This window comes from Tamandua tetradactyla, chromosome 2 (assembly GCF_023851605.1).
Source record: "Tamandua tetradactyla isolate mTamTet1 chromosome 2, mTamTet1.pri, whole genome shotgun sequence".
NCBI classification, from domain to species: Eukaryota; Metazoa; Chordata; class Mammalia; order Pilosa; family Myrmecophagidae; genus Tamandua; species Tamandua tetradactyla.
In genome coordinates this window covers 174,330,267-174,352,393 of record NC_135328.1, presented here as the reverse complement: position 1 = coordinate 174,352,393, position 22,127 = coordinate 174,330,267, and the positions used below count along the sequence as shown (strand labels likewise).

General features: G+C 42.4%; 1 protein-coding gene and 1 long non-coding RNA gene across 4 annotated transcripts in view; one reads left to right on the top strand and one right to left on the bottom strand.

Annotated features, from left to right (window-relative positions):
* The window catches only part of LOC143674264 (BEN domain-containing protein 5), a 1,810,590-nt gene that overhangs the window by 16,628 nt on the left and 1,771,835 nt on the right, over nucleotides 1-22,127 (bottom strand). For all 3 annotated transcript variants that reach the window (XM_077149723.1, XM_077149722.1, XM_077149726.1), the window contains exon 12: nucleotides 1,822-1,918. In XM_077149723.1, coding sequence (XP_077005838.1) covers nucleotides 1,822-1,918 — 97 coding nt within the window. The remainder of the gene's footprint in view (nucleotides 1-1,821; nucleotides 1,919-22,127) is intronic.
* On the top strand, nucleotides 1,701-21,170 carry LOC143674267 (uncharacterized). The gene is made up of 4 exons (XR_013170983.1): nucleotides 1,701-2,062; nucleotides 4,866-4,967; nucleotides 14,602-14,673; nucleotides 20,968-21,170. It is a non-coding gene; the product is annotated as an uncharacterized LOC143674267 (long non-coding RNA).

Genomic DNA, 22,127 nt, shown 5'->3' with positions numbered 1-22,127 from the left:
AATTTTAAGAAATATAACCATCAAGAATGACTTCTAAAAATGAACTGAGCACTTTCCACCAGAGTTGAGCTCCTCAAAGACAGGGGTCATGCTTTATTTGTCTACTTATTCCAGTGCTCTTCCCTCTGCCGGGAGCCTGGCATAGAGCGTTTTTCTTAAGTGAGTGAATGAATGAATGAATGAATGCTCAGTGCAATATTAGGGACTATAGGAGCTCAGAGAAGAAATAGACATGATCCTTCTGAAGTAGTTTTTAATCCACCAGGATGAGTAGCACAACGACCCAGATAATTTGTGCGTGATCTGTGACAGGGTATTAGTCAGTGCTATGTTGTCATGCAGACTCTACTTGGAATTGGGGCTCAGATGCTTCAACTCATAGCATCATGGAATGTGGGCCCCAACAGAGCATCCAGTTCAACCAGAGCAGTCAAGGCATTTGCCATAGGCCATGTGAGCTGGTTAGAAATCTGGAACAGCAACCCAGAAACCAGAGGAGACACAAACATTTAATGAACACTAACTAGCTGCCAGGCACTGTACTGAGCTTGTAGTTACTCTTCCAAACAATCTTTAGAGGGGATTGTTAATACCTCCACTGATATAGGCAGATATAAGGATTGAGGAAGCCAATAAATTTGCCTAAAATCACAGAGCTGGTATGAGCCTGAGAAAGAATGTGAAACCACACTGACAGTGAGAAAGTCTTCTCACTTGAAGACTGGGCTTCGACATCACAAAAGCCTAGGATCAAATCCTGGCTCTGTCAAAAATTATTAGAGCTCAAGCAATTCTCTTAACCTGTCTGAGCCTCTGTTTTTTCATTTGTAAGACAGAGAATATAATATCTACCTCAAAGAGGAGTTGCAAGAAATTAAATAAGATCATGTAGAAAAAGTGCTTTATAGAATAATTAATAGTGTTTCATATTGTTTTTGTTTACAACGGGGTAGGGAGGAAAGGAAAGTAGTGCAAAGGCACTGGGGCAGCAAAGCTCATGGGCAAGGCCAGTGGGAGGTCTGTTCTGGCAAGAACCAGGAATTGGCCATCATACCCTAGAGCACAGGGAGAGTACGAAAAGAGGTGGAGAGTCTGGGCAGGACCAGTACATTCTAGATGCCATTGGATGTTGCTGCCCAAATGTTCAATAGTTTTCCCACCAGCAGAAACAGGAACTCCCGCTGCTTCGGGCTCAGGCCCAGTCCTCAGATATTCACTTCCTGACCTTCTCTGTTCTCTGGCCCAGTAAGAAACTGGTCCTAGCAGAGGAAGGCTCAAACTCCAAAAGTGGAATTTCTCAGGGTATGTCCTCTCTAGCACAGAACCTTCATTTCTGAGAGTAGGGGACTATCGTGTACTAAGAGAATCTGTGTAAGTCTGACACTGTGCTGGGTGCTTTAATAAGCATCTCATAATCATCTTATAAGTGAGTACCATAGTCCCCACTTCACAGATGAGGAAACCAATGGCTCAGAGAAGTTTTAATTCTAAATGACCCAGAACTCCAGAGGATGAACTATCAGTGAAGTAGCATCTGAAAACACCCACACTAAAACAATTACTGAATTTATCACAACCCTCCCATCATTGTGGGTTCCCACGTTAGACCTGGAAATGTGACTCCCCTCTCATTGTCTGACCTCATAATGATACTTAATGCTCAGGGAATATGCTGTTGGGCTCTTCCGGCCCATACCATTTCTATGGCAGGGCTGGGGTTATCCTTCCCATGCCTAGATGGGAAGCTGAGGGCCAGTGGAAGGCTAAGTGAAGTTACACAAAGCCAGTTACACACGACAGGGACTCTGCTCTGACACTTACCGCAGCCTTGGCATGGGAATTGCCACTTTCTCAACCATGGGGTTCAGCCGATAATAATCCAAAAATGTTCTTGCCACATTCCGCCCCAGCTTCATATCTGCAGGTGTGTGAGTCAAGGAACAACTTTGGAAAGAAACTGAGACAGAGTGAAAATGACAACAGTTACAAACACAGTAACACCACTTACTGTTCTAAGCTTTCTGTCTGTATTTTTTCTCTTGCTTCTTACAAAACCTAAATGGTAGGTATTATTATTTTTCTTATTTTACAGATGAAGAAACTAAGGTCTGGGAACATTAAGTAACTTGTCCAAGGCCACAAAGGTGGGAAGGGGAGGAGTCAGTCCATGGGTCTAGTTACTCTTACCCAAAGCCTGTGCTCGTAACTTTAGGATACTCTGTATCCCTTTGGAAATCATTGGACTTCCCTGGTCTGGCCTATTGTGGCCCAGGATAGAGCCAGATAAGTAAGGTTCAAAGGCAGGAGAGACTCTAGTATAGGAAAAAGGCCAGGACCTGCCTGGCCCTCAGGGTTCAGTCATCTACTTTAGTAACCTCAGGGGAAATGTAAAAACCCTCTGCTCCTAAATAGTGTCCCCATTCCACCTTGAAATAATGAATCCTTAGGATAAGAATCCATGGCCTGTTAAAGCACAAACTCCTCAGGGAAAGGGAAAGGGCAAATTACATATCGACCATTAACACCTTAGTATAAATTAGTTCAAGAATCATTTATGCAATAACACAGAATATCTGCTGTATGCATTATATCTCATATCCCTGGGCTTTTACATTCCTCTTCCTGAAATGCCACTCCCACTTTCCCTTGGCTAATTTATACCCTATCAATTCTCTGTTTAGGTGCTATGTTTTTAGTAGTCTTTCATGATATTCCTCTCTCCTTTCCCAGGCCTGTAATAGGTGTCTTTGTACCATAACCTCCAGGGCTTCTGAACTGACTTCATTCAAAGCACTTATTGCTTATCTCATAATATTGGGATTATATATTTATTCACCTTAACCCTTAGTCCTTTCTTCTCTCTCACCTGTCAGCTCTGAACATCCAAATTGTTACCAACTTGTCTCTATGACATTTACTGCATATTGGGTTTGCTCACTTCTCTCCATCGCCCTGCTGCCCCTCCTAGAATAGTCCCAGCAACATTTTTCTCCTATAATTCTGTCATTCTATCCCAGCATGTCCCCCTGCCACAGGCTTGCCCCTCTCTGGTCCATTTTCTACAGTATAGGTGGTGAAATTTTTTCAAAATGCAGATCTGGCCATGGCATTCAGTTCCCTTGAAGTCCAATTGTAAGAACATGCTTTACAAGGCTATGCATAGTTGGATCCTAATTATTTTCTCAGCTTTGTGCTCCTACCAACTTTTACCTCCCTTGCCCTTCACACTCCAGCAACCCTGAAGTACCTTTGCTTCGAGGCCTTTGTTTATACCACTCCTTCTTCCAAGAACACTCTGCTTCCCTCCACCTGGTCACAGCACCGAATCCTTCTCAGCCGCCACACCTAACTCTAGTTGCCACTTTACTTGATAAGTCTTCCTTGTCTGCTCATCTTGGGTTTTCTCCCAGTTCTTCACCAATAAGACTAGTTTTCATGCTGTATTTTACCTGTCTTTTCTTTCTGGTAGCTACATGTAGCCTACAAGCTCTATGAGGCAGAGGCAATAGGTGTCTTATTCATAACCTTGTATATTTGCCCGGCACTAAGTGTGAAATATAGACTTGTAGAATGAATAAATAATAACAGTTAATACTTACATGACACTTAATACGTGTTGGGCACTCAGGTCTAAGTGCCTTGTATATATTGACTCAGTTAATTCTTATAATGACCCAGTGAGGTAGGTGTAATATTATCTCCACCCTACAGAGAGGTTAAGTAATTTCCCAAATGTTGGGCAGCAAATAAGTGATGGAGCTGGGATTTGAACTCAAACCCCCTGTCTCCATGTGCTTAACTCCCTCCCCATGCTTCTTCTCCAGGAGGGCGTGCAGGGTGATGTGTAAGGAGCCGGAGCCTGAGATTGGTCTGAGAGGACTCTTTGGAGAAGGACAATTCTGAATTAGACTATAAAGACCAGAAACTGGAGAGGACATTTCAGGGAAGGGGCATGAAATGAGTAACAGTATAAGAGTGATTAGATTCCCCATCTGTCCATTTACCCCGCCCTATTGTCCGTCTGTCCGTCCGTCCGTCCGTCCGTCCATCCGTCTATCTAACAAACAGTTTAGAGGCCTGCAATATGCTAGGACCTATGTAAGGGGAATGCATGGTGGGAAGGGGCTTGATATACCACAGTGGAAAGGTCCAGATACAATGAGAAGAAGAGATGCGGTTGATTCCATTTGCAAGATGGGGGGGCAGTTGCTGCAGGCCTTTCTTCAGTGTTGCCCTGACAGGGCTGGGGTTTCCTCTGAGCTACCAGCTCCATGTAGCTGAGCTAGAGCTTTAGCAATAGTCAAGTGAGTGCTCATCACTTTTTTTTTTTTTCGCATGGGCAGGCACCAGGAATCAAACCCAGGTCTCCATTATAGCAGGCGAGAATTCTGCCACTGAGCCACTATCACACCGCCCCAAATTGCCTTTTAAAATAAGTCCCCACACTGGGATTAGACATGGCCCAGGATATGAAAACTAACATTTATGGAGTACCCACTATGTGCCTGGCAATGTTCTAGTACTTCGCTTACATACGCTTTATAACCTTCAAAACTGCCCAGTAAGGAAGCATCTTTATTTTCCCTGTTCTCAGAGAGTTTAGGAAAATTGCCCAAGGCCATATACTGGTAACTGTAGAGTCAAAACTGAAACCCAGCAACATCTCACTCCAGAACCATGAGCTTTTTACTACCCTGGGCTATTTCTCAACTTGAAGGCACCTTTTCTGTCAAAAGCTGAGTCATCCCAGGCCAGTGCCTGGTGGGAGAAGGAAAAATACCAGACGACTTGTTTATGACAATGAGATGCGCTGCAGGTTTGCCACACACAGTGCCCTCGGGCTAACACCTGCTTTCTTTCTCTAGATGCGACTGACCTTCACTGTTCCCTTCTTTAAAAACTTCACAAGCTGGCACTGGGCATTTTCTCTTTGACCAGGAGATCCTGGAGGAAGTCTCCTTGCCAGGGTATGCAGAGCCAATCTCTAGTCTGTATGAGGAGACCAAATCATGATTGTATGTGCTGACAGTAAGAGCCACTGGGGCACAGAGGGAAGAAGAGATCTCTGCCAACTGGGCTAAAAATTTGCAGTGAAAATATTAAAATCAGACATATTTAATCCAAATCCTGACTCTCCCATATGCTATATATGGCAGGTTGCATTTTCCAAAGATGGCTGCAGCCATCTCTCCCATCTCTCACGTGATTCTATACATGACCTTGACATTCCTCTCATTAAGCCAAGTAGTCTATGTTCCTTCCCCATGAATCTATGTGGGTTAATGACTCGCTTGCAACCAAAAGAATGTGACAAAAGTGACAATGTAAGTCTTCTGAGGCTAGGTCAGAAAAGATGATGAAACTTTGGCCTTGCTTGCTGGAATTCTAGAGCTGGAGTACTGAGTCTCTAGTAAGCAGTCTGGTCTGAGGCCACCACCTTGTCAGGAAATCCAAACTACCTCACACAGATGAACAGCCTGGGGAAGCTCTGGGACTGCTTGAAGGGAGAGAGTGATTCCTGGCCAGCCCCCAGCGCCTTCAGCCCGCTGCTGTTCCAAGTACAACTATTGCTTGACTGCAACTGCATCAAAGAATTCAAGCTAGACCCTTCCAGCTGAGCCCTTCCCAAATCCCTGATCCATAGAAAAAAAAAAACAAGGAATAATAGTTATAGTTATTTTAAGCCACTTATTTTTGAGGATATTTGCTATGCAGAAATAGAGAACTAGAACATTATATGACCCTGCATAAGCTGTTCCATGATAACCTCAGCTTATTCATATGTAAAACGTGAATACTAATGTCTGCCTCACAGGGTTGTTATGATGAGGTAAGTATTGTACTCAGTTGATGATTAACATACGGGTGTTGAATGAATGAATGAATGGAAAGAGGGAAGCCTGAACCCTTGTTCCCCAACCTACACTGAGAGCCAGGCGTGACTTAAGCCTAGGAAGTGTTTAGGGATTGGATCATGTCCTCTATAAAAGGCATGTTCGGGTCCCGACCCCTGGTCCTGTATGTATGAGCCCATTTGTAAATAGGACCTTTGAAGATGTTATTAAAGTGTGCCCAGACTGAATAAGGGTGGGCCTTAACACAATATGGCTGGGGCCTTATGAGCTAAGGAAATTGGACACAGAAGGAGAAGCCACAGGGGTCAGCCAGAAGCTGGAAGTCAAAGAACTAAGAAGAGAAAGAAGAAGCCACCTCCATGTGCATTGCCATGTGACAGAAAAACAAGGAAACCTAAAGATTGCCAACCAGCTAGAAGATACCGACTCTCAGGGCAAGCAAGCCTTCTAGACTTTGAAACGGAGAGTCAATAAATTCTTATTATTAAGCCAACCTATTACATGGTATTTATTTAGCAACTAGGAAACTAATACAGTCTTTGGTAGTGGAAAGTGGGGTGCTGCTATTGCAAATACCTAAAAATGGGGAAATGGCTTTGGCATTGGGTAATGGGTAGAAGCTGGAAGCATTGTGAAGGCAAAAAAAATGAGTGAGAGCTGTAGAGAAAGTTTGTATCATCTTAAGAATACATAATTCATCATGAACAGAATGTTGGTAGAAATATGGACATAAAAGGTACTTCCGATGAGGATTTAGAAGGAAATGATGAATGTGCTATTGGAAATTGGAAGAAAGGCGATCCTTGTTATGAAGTAGCAGAGAAATTGGCAAAATTGTGTTCTGATGTTGGATGAAATGCAGAACTTGAAAGTGATAAATTTATATATTTAACTGAGGAGGTTTCCAAGCTAAGTATAGAAGGTACAGACTGGTTTCTCTTTGCAGCTCATAGTAAATGTGAGAGGAAAGGGATAAGCTGAAAATTAAATGCTTAAGCATGAAGGAACTAGGAACTGATGATTTTGAAAAACCTCCCTGAGCTTTTAGGAAATGAGTCCTTAGAGGACAGGGCTCCACGTGAGGGTTTGAACAACCCTTTGCCAAAGAAAGTGTGGCTAAACATATCTCCAGTCAGCCATTTCAGTGGAAGTCAGGATTAGAAGTACAGTTATTCAAGAAAAATCCGTGGAAGCTTCTTTGGTCTGATGATTTGGACCCCCTGGAACTGTTTACAAAGCCAACAAGGATTTTGTGACATTTATAAGAGACAAAAACAATGTCTGAAAGTGATACAGAAGAGACAGAATTGAAGGAACAATGACTTTAAGAGCAGGCCCATGGAACCTGATGTCTGGACCAAAGAGATATTCTCTGGCCAAGGAACTGGGCCCAGTCATGCAGGTGAAAAGGGCAGGTCTGCCCCTATGCTTGGAGCGGGCAGGCCATCTGCCCTGACACTTGGAGGAGGCAGGCCTTGTACCCCTTTGTTCACAGAGGGTGCCATCATCCCCAACGCTCAAAAATGGTGGGGCCTCTGACCTAGTGTTTACAGAGGTCCTGGGTGCCATTCCTGTGTTCTGGGAGAGTGTGGCTTGGAAGGACGAAGGCTGCTGCTGTATCAGGCCCAGAGGACAAGGCATCAAGGCACAGACGATTCTCAGATCTTGAGAGCTAATGGAATTTTCCCTGCTGGATTTTGGACTTGTTTGGAACCAGTGTCCCCTGTTTTTTTTTTCTTCCAATTTCTCCATTCTTGAGTGGGAATGTTTATCTTATTCATGTCCCTCACTTATATATTGGAAGCAGATACTTAGTTTTCTAGGTTTTACAGGTCCATCAGACCGAGGATTTTTGCCTAGGACAGACCACACCTATAAATGATTTTCATGAGACTTCGGACTTTAACATTGTTCTAAAATGAGTTAAGGCTTTTAAGATGTTGTGATGGAGTGAATGCATTTTGCATGTGGGAAGAACATGTCTTCTTGGCATCTAGCGGTCCAACTGTTGGGATTGCATTATGCATCCCCCCACCGCCAAAAAAAAAAAGGTATTCCCAAGTTCCAGCCCCTGGTCCTATGAGTATATAAATAGGACTTTTGAAGATGTGGTTAATTAAGATATACCCAAACTGAGTGAGGATAGGTCTTATGGCTGAGGTCCTTATAAGTAATGGAAATTGAGCACAGAAGGAGAAGGCACAGAGGTATGTCATAAGTGGAAGTCAGCAGAACCTGAAAGAGAAAGAAGATGATGCTGCCACGTGCATTGCCATGTGGCAGAAAAGCCAAGGAAGTTCAAAGATTGCCAGGTAGCTAGAAGATACCAACTCTGGGAGGCAGCAAACCTTCTAGCCTCTGAAACTATAAGCCATTAAATGCCTGTTGTTAAGCCAACTCCATGGTATAGTATTTGTTTTAGCAGCTAGGGAACTAACACAGGAGGTATCCTGGTTAATCAATTCTCTTGAACTCTACAAGGGAAAGGATATGGGCTATTTGAGTAACTGGGCCCATTGTGAGGTTTTGATCAGTTTGGACTAGTTCTGTTTAAAGAAAATGTTTTAAAGGTGGGAGCTGTCAGGACAACCCTCCTCTTCTCTCACCCTCGAACCCTATTACATATTGCTTGAACCCTGAAATGCTCACTCCACGTTATTTACTGCAAATGACCCTGTTTGAGTCAAGGGATAGGACATAGGTGGGGAGGAGAGGAGAGATTGATTGAACATTTTCCATTAAAATAAGCTGTCTTTGAACAAAGATTTAAGATCTAAGCAAGAAAGAGGTAATAACTCTCTTGGCTGGAATGCTTCAATATATTGCAGAATTAAGAGAGAAAAAAATTGGGGTGAAATTGCCAACAAAATCTCAGGATGGTATGTACTCTAAAAATCTCATTCTCCTCAGACCCTCATCTAGGTCACTGCTCTGTTTCTCAGGTGTCATGGCAGGGAATGGCCAGTGTACAGGGCAGGTAGAATCAGGAGGATGCAGGTGGAGGGAAGCAGTGATGAAGGAAGGTCTGCAATGACCCGTGGAGGCCAGACAAGCAAGTATGATTCCATGGGCCCAGAGGGAGCCCATTGTTTCAGAGTCCCTGAGATCAAATCCTGCAGTAACAGCAACTGGAGAGCAAAGTGAGCATGTTTCCTTCTCAGGCAGAGATTGATGCTGCCTGGTGGGCAGCTGTGGTGTAGGCTTAGGTCAGGGAGATGTCAAAAGCCACTAGACAACTCAAGACAAGGACAGAGGCTGGTGTTGTCCAGTGCTTGTACTGATTTGGTGACTTCTGCCTAGAACTGTTTTGAAATAAAGGGTGGGTGTTGGTAGCCCCAGCCTCCTACTTCAAGGCACCCTTTTACATGAAATGTATGTTTGGACATTTACTATTTATTCATTCATTCAAACATTTGCTGGGCTCCACCCTTGTATTTATTGCTATGAAGAGTGTTAGGGATGGGGGTGAGGTATGAAGAAGAATTAGATACAAATAAAGTTTACAGTCCAGAGGAGGAAACCAACATGTCCCCATTAATTACATTTCCAAGCAGGCTGTTGCATTGTCACCTTCATAAAATGACTGTTATTTTTTTTTAAGAGCCTACTCTCTATATATACAGTGTAGTTATTGCCACCAACCCTCACTACAACCCTACAAGGTAAAAGCACAATTCTATACATATTTTATAGACGAGGAAGCTGAAAATCAGAACATTTAATATAATTAACCCAGGGTCTCATGGCTTGAAAGCTAGAGAGGTAGTATTTGAACCCAGGAGTATCTTTTGACGGGGGCATATGTTTTCTCCTCTCTTGACGGTGATAATAGATTCAAATGCAAAATTCTGTAAACACGTAGAAGGGCATTTAGTTTCAAACGCAGGGGCTGTGAAAGACTGCACAGAGGTGGGCATACGACAAAGCTTTGAAGAACAAAAATGAATCTGAAAAGGGGAAAAACAGAGGCATGGGCATTGGCAAAGGCAGGGAGGATGGTGGTGGCACTTGGCCCTAAGCCAGAAATAAGACAGAAAATGGCCCAGGGGCCTGTAGCTAAAAGATGGAGTTAAAGGAGAGGCTACGATATTTGACTGGAGACAGATTAGTGAAGGCTTTGAACACCAAATTAAGGAATTGAAACTTTTATTCCATTGGCAGTTAAAGCCAATGAATATCTGTGGGCTGTATAGATCTTTTATTCACTCAGTATATATTTATTGATCATTCACTGTGTTAAAGCTCTTTGGAAGGCTCATGATACGCAATGGTGAAAAGGCAAAATTAGCATGACAATGCATCTGAGGCCTAGAAGGGGAGACAGATAACTAAGTAGCAAAAAAACAAAAGAATTGCAAACATGTTAAGTACATAATTGTAAATTACGATAAATGCTATGAAGAAAATGCACAAGTTCTGTCTGTAACTAAGGATAATATGCTGCTTTAGATAGGGGGTGTGGGCAGGCATCTTGGCACGTGTGAACCGAGAGTAGGTAGTGGTTATAGCATTTATGAAGGGTTTGGAAATACTCTTGGGTGGGAAAGAAAGACTGAAAGAGGGCTGGCATGAAGAGACAGCAAGGGCTAGATCATATAGGGCCTTTTTCTGTGCCGTTTTAAGGAGTCTGGATTTTCTAAATGAATGCAAGACTACTGAAGAGTTTTAAGCAAGAAAGTGGCACTATCTGATTTACACTTGTAAAAGGTCACTATGGCTGCTGTGCTAAATGTAAGAAGGCAAGAGTGTACGCAGGCAGACCAGCCAGGGACTACTGCAATAGTCCAGGGAAAGGATGATGGGGGCTTGGACCAGGACAGAGGCAGCAGAGATTACAAGAAGATGCATTTTGGGACAGGGGGGTGGGTGGAGAGAAATGACAGGACCTGCGGACAGGATGGCTGTGGGGCTTAAAGGAGGGGCAGGAACAAAGGATGCCACCTTTATATTTGGCCTCAGTAGCTGGGTGGATGGGGGTACCGTGAGTTGGAATGGGAGAAACTGGGGGAAGAGCAGGGTCAGAAAAGAAATTAGGAGTTAGTTTGGAACCTGCTGGGTTCAAGATGCTTATGAGTGGTGCTTAATCATCCTGGCCCTGAATCAGAAATGGGAAAAAAAAATCAGATCAGAGAAATGGTTTCTCAATTATCATCTTTTTGAAGGTAGTCATGCTACAAATTCTTGCTGACAGTATATGTTATATTCTGCTCAGTTCTCTACCTTCTTGTTTCCTGATCTCCTCCTCACTCTTAAGGTGTACCAAGGTCTCTACGGGAGAGGCACTGACCAAGTGATCCTCTGCTTTCCCGACTTGTGGCCTCAGATCCGGTGTATGAATAAGCACATACACGGCAATCAAGAGATAACTTACTAGGTGACCTTGGCCGTTACCTTTACCTGAGCCAAAACGTATAGTCTCTCTCTCCAAGACCTTTCCAGCTTTAACATAATAAGTTCAAAGGCCTTAATACAATAAATTTATTAAAAATTCCATCCCTATTCTTTCATTCAATAAATATGGATCAAGTGCCTATCATGTGCCAAGTTGTTTTAGGTACCTGGGACACTTAGTGAACAAAATTGATAAGGATCCCTGCCTTTAGGGAACTTATAGTGACAAATCATAAAGCTAAATAGATTAGTAAACTATATAGCTTGCCAGAAAGTGATAAGTGCTAGGAAATGAAGACAAAGAACATTGAATAAAGTAGTTAGAATATTCCTCATTGAAGAGTGTGAGTGGGCTTGGAGGTGGTGAAGGAACTGGCTGACATCACGGATGAACTGATTGATCCCCTCATCTCACCCGGGCCACAGAGAGACCTGAATAGTCCTTTCATAACTGGGCTTTTGTTAAATCCAGTCCAATTCCAGTACTGGGGGTAATAATCAGTCAGGGAACGCTCCCTGGTGGAAGTCAGAAATGCCTCCTTCTTGGCACACTGCAATTCCCTGATTGAAGTTCCTTCCTACCTCCCATAGGAGGTCCCACCTGGCCTGTAGCCTCCCGTCTAAATTCCTTCCCACCTGTCTCCACACTTCTCATTCCCTACAGCAATTCCTGAATCATGGGTAAGCTCACCTGGCCTGCCCTGCCTTGAAGGAGCTGAGGCCCTGTCCCACTCCTCAGACATGCTTCACCTCCTCTTTCCCTGTAGTTTTTTTTTTTTTTTTCTGCAGGAAGGTCTGGTGATTTTCCCCACTTTGTAGATGAGAGAGTGAGACATAAGAAGTGACTTCTCCAGTGAGGCACATCAAATACTGGCACAAGGAGGTGTGAAACCCATTCATTCATGTGCCTTCTACATGCTAGACACTGATCTAGGAGCTGAGATACAATAGAGTAAAATAGACACAATCTCTGCCTCATGAAGGTCTTTCCTTGCTATTATTCTGCCTTCAAATAAGAAAATTTACTTCTTCCTGCCTGCTTGGAAATCTCCATCTGAATTCTTTCTTTACCCACACTCCTATCCCTACCAGCAACAGACCATCATCATTAGAGGGGAAAGATGAATTCTCCAGAGGGGCAGGCCAAGGAAAAGTGATTTTTCTTTGGTAAGGCAGACAGCACTGTTGGAATATTAAGAGGCACCTGTCTGGGAGCCTCTAGGTAAAACCAGAAGAACAAGGTGACATTGAAAAATCTTTTGTCTCTGCCTCCCTCACCAATCCTCCCACGATGTCGGACAGGTGCCTGACTAAACAGATGAATCCTTCTGAAGTGCAGTGTGGAGGCTGCAGATGTAATTGCAAAGTCCTTTTCAATCCAGACAAGTCACGAGGCACACCTGGGGTAAGGAAGACTGTGATGGGTAAGAGAGAGAGAGAGAGCAGAAGAGAGCAAGAGACAGAAAGACAGAGTCCAAAAGAGAAACAGAGGCAAACAGACAGGAAGCTACAAAGAGAAACTGATCAGGAAGCAGGAAGATGAGGTGAGAAAGAGAATAAGAGGGGCTGAGAGGGACTCAAACGTGAAAACTGGAGAGAACTGGAACAAGAGGCAGAGAGAGATACAGAATAATAGGGAGCTAAAGATAGAAAGTGAGAAAATCAAACAGAGACTGAGAGACAAATATAGACAAGAGAGAGAAAATGAGGCAAAAAGGGGGAAAAGCAGAGAAATAGGCATAAAACGAGAGCGAGAGAGACAATAAAGGTTATGCAAAATAAGACTGAAGGAGACAGAAACAGTGAGACAGAAAGAGAAGGACACAGAGAAATGATGGAGAGACATCGATGGTGATAGAGAGACAGGAAGAGAGGCCACCTATTTGATATATGAAATGCAATCCATACGGGTAGGTATTTTCTGAGAAGTTCACTTCAGAGGGGAGGCTAACCGTGAGTGCGTATTTATTAATGGTGGGGAGGGTATTCTGACCATTAGAGAATAAAGAAAAGTTGGGGATGACTGTAATGCTCTGTATTGGTTTTCTGTTGCTGCTGTAACACGTTTCCACAAACTAGGTGGCTTAAAACAACAGAAATTTATTTTCTCACAGTTCTGGAGGCCAGAAGTCCAAAATCAATTTTACTGGGCCAAATCTAGGTATCCACAGAGATGTGCCCCATCTGGACACTTTAGAGGAGAAACTGTCCCTTCCTTCTATAGCTTCAGGTGACTGCTGGCATTCCTTGGCTTGTAGCCACATCACTCCAATTGCTGTGGTGACCTTGCCTCATCTTCTTCTGTATGTCAAATCTGTCTCTGCCTCCCTTTTATGAGGCTATGGGTTTGCACTTAGAGCCCACCCTGATAATCCAGGATAACCTCCCTCTCAAGATCCTTAATTTCATCACATCTGCAAAGACCCTGTTTCCATATAAGGTAACATTTACTGATTCCAGGTACTAGGACCTGATATCAGCCTACCCATAGACTCTTTTCCCACTACTATTCCTTTAGTCCAGACCCTCATCTCTTATCTGAATGATTGCTTCAGCCTCATAACTGCTCCTCTTGCCTTCAGTTTCTTCCTGTTATTGCTAAGAGTGGTTGCTTTCACAATTGTTAACCTTGTCACTTTCTGACTTACTACAATCCTGTACTGATTCCTTGCTACCTGAACAGTAAGAGCTCAGATCTTCAACTTGTCATTCACAGCCTTCCATAAACTAGTTATAAGCCTCCTCTTCTGAAACTGACTCCTGTTGTGTATCTAAATAGATGTGGAACCTCGAGACCTAAAAGCATGGGTTTTAATAATAAACTCAAAAATGTTCGGCTGTGTGACTGTGGGCAGGCTACTTATCCTCTCTGAGCCTCAGTTTCCTCATCTCTGAAACAGGAACAAATTACCCCCCTCACAAGATTATGGAATTGATTAGTAATTATATATCCAAAGCACTCAGCATAATGCTGGTGTATAGCTCTTTTATTATCACTATTATTTATGAACCTGTCATCTCTAACCAACTGTGAGCTCTTCAAGGACAAGGGTATGTCATGTTCAAATTTGTAGCCATACACATTTGGCACCTGTAAGCCTATTACTAGAGGCAGGGGAAAAAAAAATCCTCCACAAGATAAAGAAGAGAGGGAGAAACAGAGAAACAGAAACAGAAAGAGGAAGAAAAGAAAATTTTCCCCAATTCTGTGTTTTCTGGATGATTGGGGGAAGACTGTGTACACAGTCCCTTCCACATTCCCTGTTTCAGTTTCCTCACCTGTAAAATAGGTGAGAGGTTGAACCAGATGACCTCTAGTTCTAATTTTCACATTCTCTTCTCTGCTTTACCCTAGGAGAAATGTGCCACAGAGCAAGGGGATCCTTTCTGACTGAGCAGACGAAGGCCAGCCTTCCCAGGCTTGAAGGTGGTAACCCACACTCTAACAGGGGTAGTTGGAAGAGAAGTCAGGATAGAAGCTGACTGGGCTACAATAGCTGGGGATCTGACCTCAGGTACAACAGTGTCTGATTTGGATGGGATGACTTTGGAAGGTTTCTGGACAAGATCAAAATTAGGCAGGTGGTTGTCATTTGTGTATCATTTGTTACTCATTCAATCATTCAACAGGTATTTATCAAGCACTTCCTATGTGCTGGGCCTTGGTATACAGAGAACAAAACTAGGGATGGTCCTGCCTTCAAGCTACTGATAGTCCAGGCAGTATTGACATTTTGGGCAAGATATTTTGTGTTGTGGGGGGCTGTGCTACGCATTGTAGGATGTTTATCAGCATCCATGGCCTCTTTCATTAGAGGCTAGTAGAATCTTCCCCACTTATGACAACCAAAAATATCCCCAGATATTGCAAAAGGTCCCTGGGGGACAAATTTGTCCCTGGTTGAGAACCCCTGGTTCTGGGGTTTGCACCCTATGTGGTAGAGGTGCAGCAGGTGAAACAGGAGAGGTGGTAGGAGCTTAAATGGGAGGGACCTCAGCTTCCCTACCCAGGAAAAGTAACTGCCTGTGGAGGCAGTGGAAGGGGAAAAGGATCCACCCTTGCAGTCTGCATTATCTTAATAGAACAGTTATTCAGTCCCACCCCCAGACTCTATCATGTTGGCAGGGAAGAGTATCTACCTTCTATCTCCAGCACACCTCAGTCTCTGAGATTCCTCTCCTCTCCCTACTTGCCCTGGACTGCTGTGTTTATAGTCCATCTATCTCAGATCCACTTCTCACTCAAGAGGGAAATTAATCTCCCTCTCCAGCTCCCACACTATCGCTCTCCTCGGTGCTTCCTTACTCACCCTCCTCTTCCACTCCAGGCACTAGCAATTTTCCAGCAGTGCCTCCCTTTCTCCACTGGCAGTTGACCACGGCTCTGGATATTGGCTCTTGAAATTGGCTGTGCCTGCCCAGCTGGGCCCCGGCTCAGCAACTGTTGGCATTTTGATGCAGTTCAGCTTGAAAGAAGGCTCTGCCTTTCTGAGAGATGCTTAGCCCTGCTTATCTCAGATATATTTTTAGAAGCTTCAATTGATGCACAGTAAAAACAAGAGCAAAGACCAAAGTAAATATTTGTCCAGCAGCGCCTTGGAGCTGGCAGGGAGGGGAGAGGGAAGAGTGGTGCAATGAGAAGGAGGAGATTGGATTGGGACTAGTTTCTAGGATCAACTCTGTTTTAGGTGGCTGCATAGCCTTCTATGGGACAGCCCTTCTCTGGGTATCAGCTTTCCAATCTGTAAAGTCAGGGGAGGGGTTGGCTTGCTGATTTTTAAGACCTTTCAGCTCTGATGTTCCATGACCCTCTTTATCAGGAGTTCCTACCTGGGGTCATTAGAGGGTTTCTGACCCTCTGATAAAGGAAAATTTAATGGGTATATATGAATTTTCTGGGGAGAGTATTCATAATTTTCCACAATTTTCAAAGGCGTCTGAATCCTCCAAAATGGGAAGAATCTCTGTTTTGGTCTGTGGGTGGAGATAATTGAGTTTATCACCACCTTCCAGGTTATATTTCTTCTTATCGTTTTCTGACTCATTTCCTTTTTTATATTCTGACTCTTCTGGGATTAGTAAGAATCAGTTGGTGCTGGGGAGTGAAATCAAGTTAGAGCTGGAATGGAATGAACAATATGTATAGTTCCAAGTGCATCTGCATTAGTTTAACTAAAGAACCTCGGGGGGTCTTGGTGAACCCAATCTGCTGAAGGAGTCAAAGAACAACCCAGCAATGATGGTTTATAGGAGGTGACTGGAAAACTCAGCTAAAGTCTGAGCCATTCTGTGTCTGAGAAATGGAGTCAATTTGGCTGGGTAGAATCAGCCCTAAAAAGACACACTGAAGGGCTTGCTAAAGGGACAAGATATGGGGTCCCTCATCTTTAAAAGAAGCCCAACTTCTCTGTTTTTATAACTTCACTCCTGGTTAGGCTTGATTCTGAAGGACTTACATGGATTAACAGAATAAGCAATATCCTGTGAGTCAGAAGACCTATATTGGAGTATCAGCCTTCACCAACTTGCTGTATGAACTTGGACAGGTCACTTACCCCCTACTGGGCTCCAATTTCCTCATTTATATATTAAGGAGAAATTTGGTTTTACTTCACAGTTTCACCAAGGGATGGCCATTACTTTAGAGAAACTCCATTATTGGTCACCTCCTTTGATTTACTCTTCATTTTGGGATATCCTTTTTCTGTGCAGGCAAAACGAATGATCCCATTCCTAGGAAGCATTGGGCTTAAACTCCAATCTTTAGAATCCTCCTGGCTCTAACATTTTATGATTTTCTTTCTTGCCCTTGTGCTATCTTCTTTTTAACTACTGCCTTGAACTTGAAACTTAAGGGGAGGAATTAACATTTATGACCACTTTCTATCTTCCTTGCTGGTTTCATTTACTATTCAAAACAACCCTACAAGGTAGATTTTATTATCCCCATGTTACAGGTTAGAAAATTGAGGTTCAGATATGTCAAGTCCCTTGTCTTACATCATTCAGCAAGCAGTTAAGTTAGGACTTAAACTCGGGTCTGTCCAACTCAAGGCCTGTGGCTTTTATTGTTACCATTCTATAATCCTTTATTATTTTAACTTTCCTAATACAAATTCATTCATTTATTAAATATTCACTGAATATCTGTGTGTGTTAGACACTGTGCCATTTGCTATGGATTCAGAGATGAGTAGTTGAGATTTCTGCCCTTGAGCAGTGTTCGGAGAAGATAAGTAAAGGAAAATTGCAATGCAGGGCAAGCACTGCCATGGCAGAGGGAAGTAAGGAAAGTCAGGGCACAGAAAGGGGATTTAAGGTTGAAGGCATACTAGACAACTTCTCAGAGGAGGTGACACCTGAGCTGAAAAGATGGAGTTATCTTTTTTTTGAGATAGGTTTTCAATTATCAAGGAGTAGCAAGAAGGGATTAGAATTAGAAATAATGTCAAGTAAAACTGACATGACTTGGGGGTTGAATGTGTGGTGTGCAGAAGTGAATGGACCAGGAAAAGCATGAAAGGTAACATACCAGGTTCCTGTCCTGGAGAACTGTGTGATAGTGTCAACAGTTATCCTGGATAGGAAATCTGCATGTGGTTCCTAGAGACTAGGGGGCTCTATATTTCCTGCAAGTACCTTCCCTGGCTCCTTTTGTAGTAGTTGTGTTCCTTAATTTTATTTTATAATTCTTCTTCTTCTATAATCCTTTATTATTTTAGCTTATTTAAACTCAAATTCAATTAAAACAAAATAAAATAAACATGCAAATGATGCCTTTGATTCCTATAGTGGAAGTCCATTATAATGTTTAGGGACTGGCAATTCCTTGTATCTAATACTTCTCTGGGGGACATCCTGGTTTTATGTCAGGCAAAGGTGAAATGATCCCACGCCCGGATGGGTATGAGACTAGATTCAAACTCCCTATGAGACTAACACATCTATCCAGTCTTCAGGATGGAATATATTTTCTCTGGAATTTTCCCTTTCTTTTCCATTGTCATTTTCCCCACACTGACCAGCTCTCCTGTCTGCCATCCTGAATCCCTTCCAAACTGCCTCCCTCCCTCTGACAAACATTCATCAGACTCTCCTATGTGATAGGATATATAGCATTCTACATCTCATTAGTCTTGTGCTATTTTAGAAACAAAAAGACAAGTCATATTATATCTCATGCTTTCATTGATCCTTTGACAATAGGATTTCTTTTTTTTTTAAATTGAAAAAAATATATTTTGTATTGTCAAACCAAAACAACATACAAACATGAACATTCTTTTTTGTTTGTTTGCATGGGCAGGCACAGGGAATCGAACCCTGGTGTCCGGCATGGCAGGCGAAAACTCCGCCACTAAGCCACTGTGGCCCGCCCCAAACATGAACATTCTTAACATACAAACATTCAGTGCATGGTGTATAATCAATGGCTCACAATGTCATCATATAGTAGCATATTCATCACCACGATCATTTTTCAGAACATTTGCATCACTCCAGAAAAAGAAACAAAAAGAAAAAAGAAAAAACTCATATATGCCATACCCTTTACCCCTCCCTTTCATCGACCACTAGTATTTCCATCTACCCAATAGATTTTAACCTTTGTTCCCCCTATTTTTTCTGTACCCCTTACCACTCCCTTTCCTTAATCACTAGTATTTCAATCTATTCAATTTACTTTAACATTTGTTCTCCCATTATTTATTTATTTTTAAACCATACTTTTTACTCATCTGTCAATATCATAGATAAAAGGAGCATCATACACAAGATTTTCACAATCACATAGTCACATTGCGAAAGCTATATCATTATAAAATCATCTTCAAGAAACATGGCGACTGGAACACAGCTCTACAGTTTCAGTCACTTCCTCTAGCCTCTCTAATACATCTTAAACTAGAAAGGGGATATCTATAAAATGCATAAGAATAACCTCCAGTATAACCTCTTGACATGGTTTGAAATCTCTCAGCCACTGACACTTTATTTTGTCTCATTTCTCTCTTTCTCCTTTCAGTCAAGAAGGTTTCCTCAATCCCTTGATGCTGAGTTCCAGCTCATTCTAGGATTTCTGTCCCATGTTGCCAGGGAGGTTTATACCCCTGGGAGTCATGTCCCACGTAGAGAGGGGGAGGGCAGTGAGTTTACTTGCCATGTTGGCTGAGAGAAAGAGAGGCCACATCTGAGCAACAAAAGAGGTTCTTTGGGGATGACTCTTAGGCCTAATTTTAAGTAGTCTTAGTTTATCCTTTGAGGGGATAAGTTTCATATGAACAAACACCAAGATTGAGGGCTTGGCTTATTGATTTTGTTGTCCCCACTGTTTGCAAGAATATCAGGAATTCTCCAAATGGGGAAGATGAATCTTCCCCCTTTTTCACCATTCTTCTGACAGTATTCACTATTCAAATCACTCTGGGATTTATCGGGGCATCACTCTGGACAAACCTACAAAATCTCATGCTCTATTCAAGGTTCCATGCACTTATGGTGTTCAATAAAACTCTCCATATAAGTTACATTAGGAAATGCACTAGTCAAAATATAAATTTTGTACCAAATAAACATTTTTATTTATCTCACACATAAGTTAAAGTTTTGAAATATGAATGACCATCTATTTTCAACACCCTGCAATATTAACATTCCTTGTTCTTCCTCATGCAAAAATGTTTTTTAATGTGTACATTTAGTCACTATCATTGTATACTCTAGGCATTCCTAGATTATACCATCTCAGTCTTTATCGTCTATCTTTCCTTCTGGTTTCATCTGTGCCCCCAGCTCTCCTCCCTCTATAATTCTCACATTCAGCTTCATTCAGTGTACTAACATTATTGTGCCACAATTAGGTAGTACTGCACTATCCATTTCTGAATTTTTGCAACCAGTCCTGTTGCATAATCTGTATCCCTGCAGCTCCAATTATACAAAATCTACCCTATTTCTATCTCTTGATGGCCTCTGTTCTTAACTGAAATTCTCCAAGTTCATTCATTAATGTTAGTTCATATCAGTGAGAATGATATGAGAATACATACAGTATTTGACAACAGAATTTCTTAAACCAGTTTTGTGCCACTATCACGATCCCTTGGAGATAGGGCCTTTACCTAAAAAGCTATCTCTTAACCCCTGCCTCTTTGTCTCCAATAAACTTTGCTAATTCTTCAGATCTCAGCTCAACCACCACTTTTAAAGAGGTGTTGACTCTGTCCTGGGTCCTTTCACATTCATTGTGTTAGACTCTGTCCTGGGTTCTGGTCAAATCAGTGCCCGCCATTATAAACCCTCCTGGAACCTCTGGCACCCCTTCATATTCCTCTCACATGGAAATTTTACATTAGCATGTGTGTGTTTTATTAATATCTGTCTCTTCTATTAGACTACCAAGTTTTATGATTGCAAAGACTATGTCCTTTTTGTTCACCATTATTTCCCCTGTGTCTATAAGAGTGTCTGGTACATTAGGTGCTCAATTAAATATTTGCTGAATGAAATAATGAATGCTGTTAATAGTGAGAATTTGAAAGACTTCATGCCACCCTTTCTTCCTGGGCCAAGGTTTATCTCAGAACTTTACTGGGAGGAGAATGGAGGTCACATCCTGGCAGTTAAAATAGAAATGCTGTGAGAGTGTGAGGAAGGCTGAAAGCAAACATCAACAGCTCCAGAAGCCAAAATGGCCTTATCCTTTCTCTCTTGTTCCTAGGAAATGAGAAGTACATCAGCGCTAAGGGCCCTGGAAGAGGGACTGCCAGTTGAAGAAGAGAAGGAGACCCTGAAACCCTGTGTGACTGCCTTGAAGGCACAGCTGACATCTTCTTCTTCCTTGTTTTCCCACAGTCTAGTACAACACCACCAAAGGATGCTTGTAGAAAGAAAAAGATATGAATAAATAAACTTTAGATAAGTGAGTCATCACCAACTCTTAAACTTCAATTTTTTAACCTGTTAAATTAGAACAATAGTAGTTACTGGCAAGAGTATTGTGAAATTAAGTGACCAGATGAATGTGAAAGGACCCAGGACAGAGTCTAACACAAAGAAGGTGCTCAAAATTAGATACTTTATCCTCTTTTTTTTTGCCTTTAATACAACTTTCCTGACTTCAAGCGTTCCCTGAACTTTACTGATACTTACATTTTTAGAGTGAACTTGACAGCACATCAGTGAGTCAGAGAATCACAAAACATCAGAGCAAGAGGGTACCAATAGTGGACATCTGTTTTGTTTTCCTGTTCATAATCTATCCCCGTTCACAGCAACCTATTTTTCCATGTTAAACCCCCATTCTCAGTCCCTCTGGTTCGGGAGGAGTTGATTCCTCATTAGGCCCCAGGTGAGGATAGAGTCAACCCTGTCCTAGCTACACAGAGCCAAACTGAGTTATTCTTGCCAGAGTGATTAGTCAGACTTATGGCCCAATGAGACACAGTTATGGTGCTTGTGAGAAAAGCGAATCACCATTACTGCTGAGAAGATAGGATAGGCATTCGCAGCTGCTGGCGGCCGTCTTGCTTTTAGGAGGGGACAGCCTGCCAAAGAACAGAGAAAACTCAAGAAAAGACCTGAAGAGCAGGGATGGGGAGCATGAACCATGCTCTGATGGCACTGTTTTGAGTCTCTAGATCCAGCTATGCCTAAAATTCATATGCTTTTGCCCTCTAAAATTTGTGAGCTAATTATTTCCTTTTTCTCTTGTCCATGAGAGTTTGATTTTAATATTATTTACAACCAAAGACTTCTGACTAAAACAACACCTTAGAGTTTACCTCATCAAGCTTCTTAATTTCACAGATGAGGAAGAGATTTGCAAAATTACAAGGACAGTTTTTACATGAAACCAAATTCCCTAATAAATATATCCGT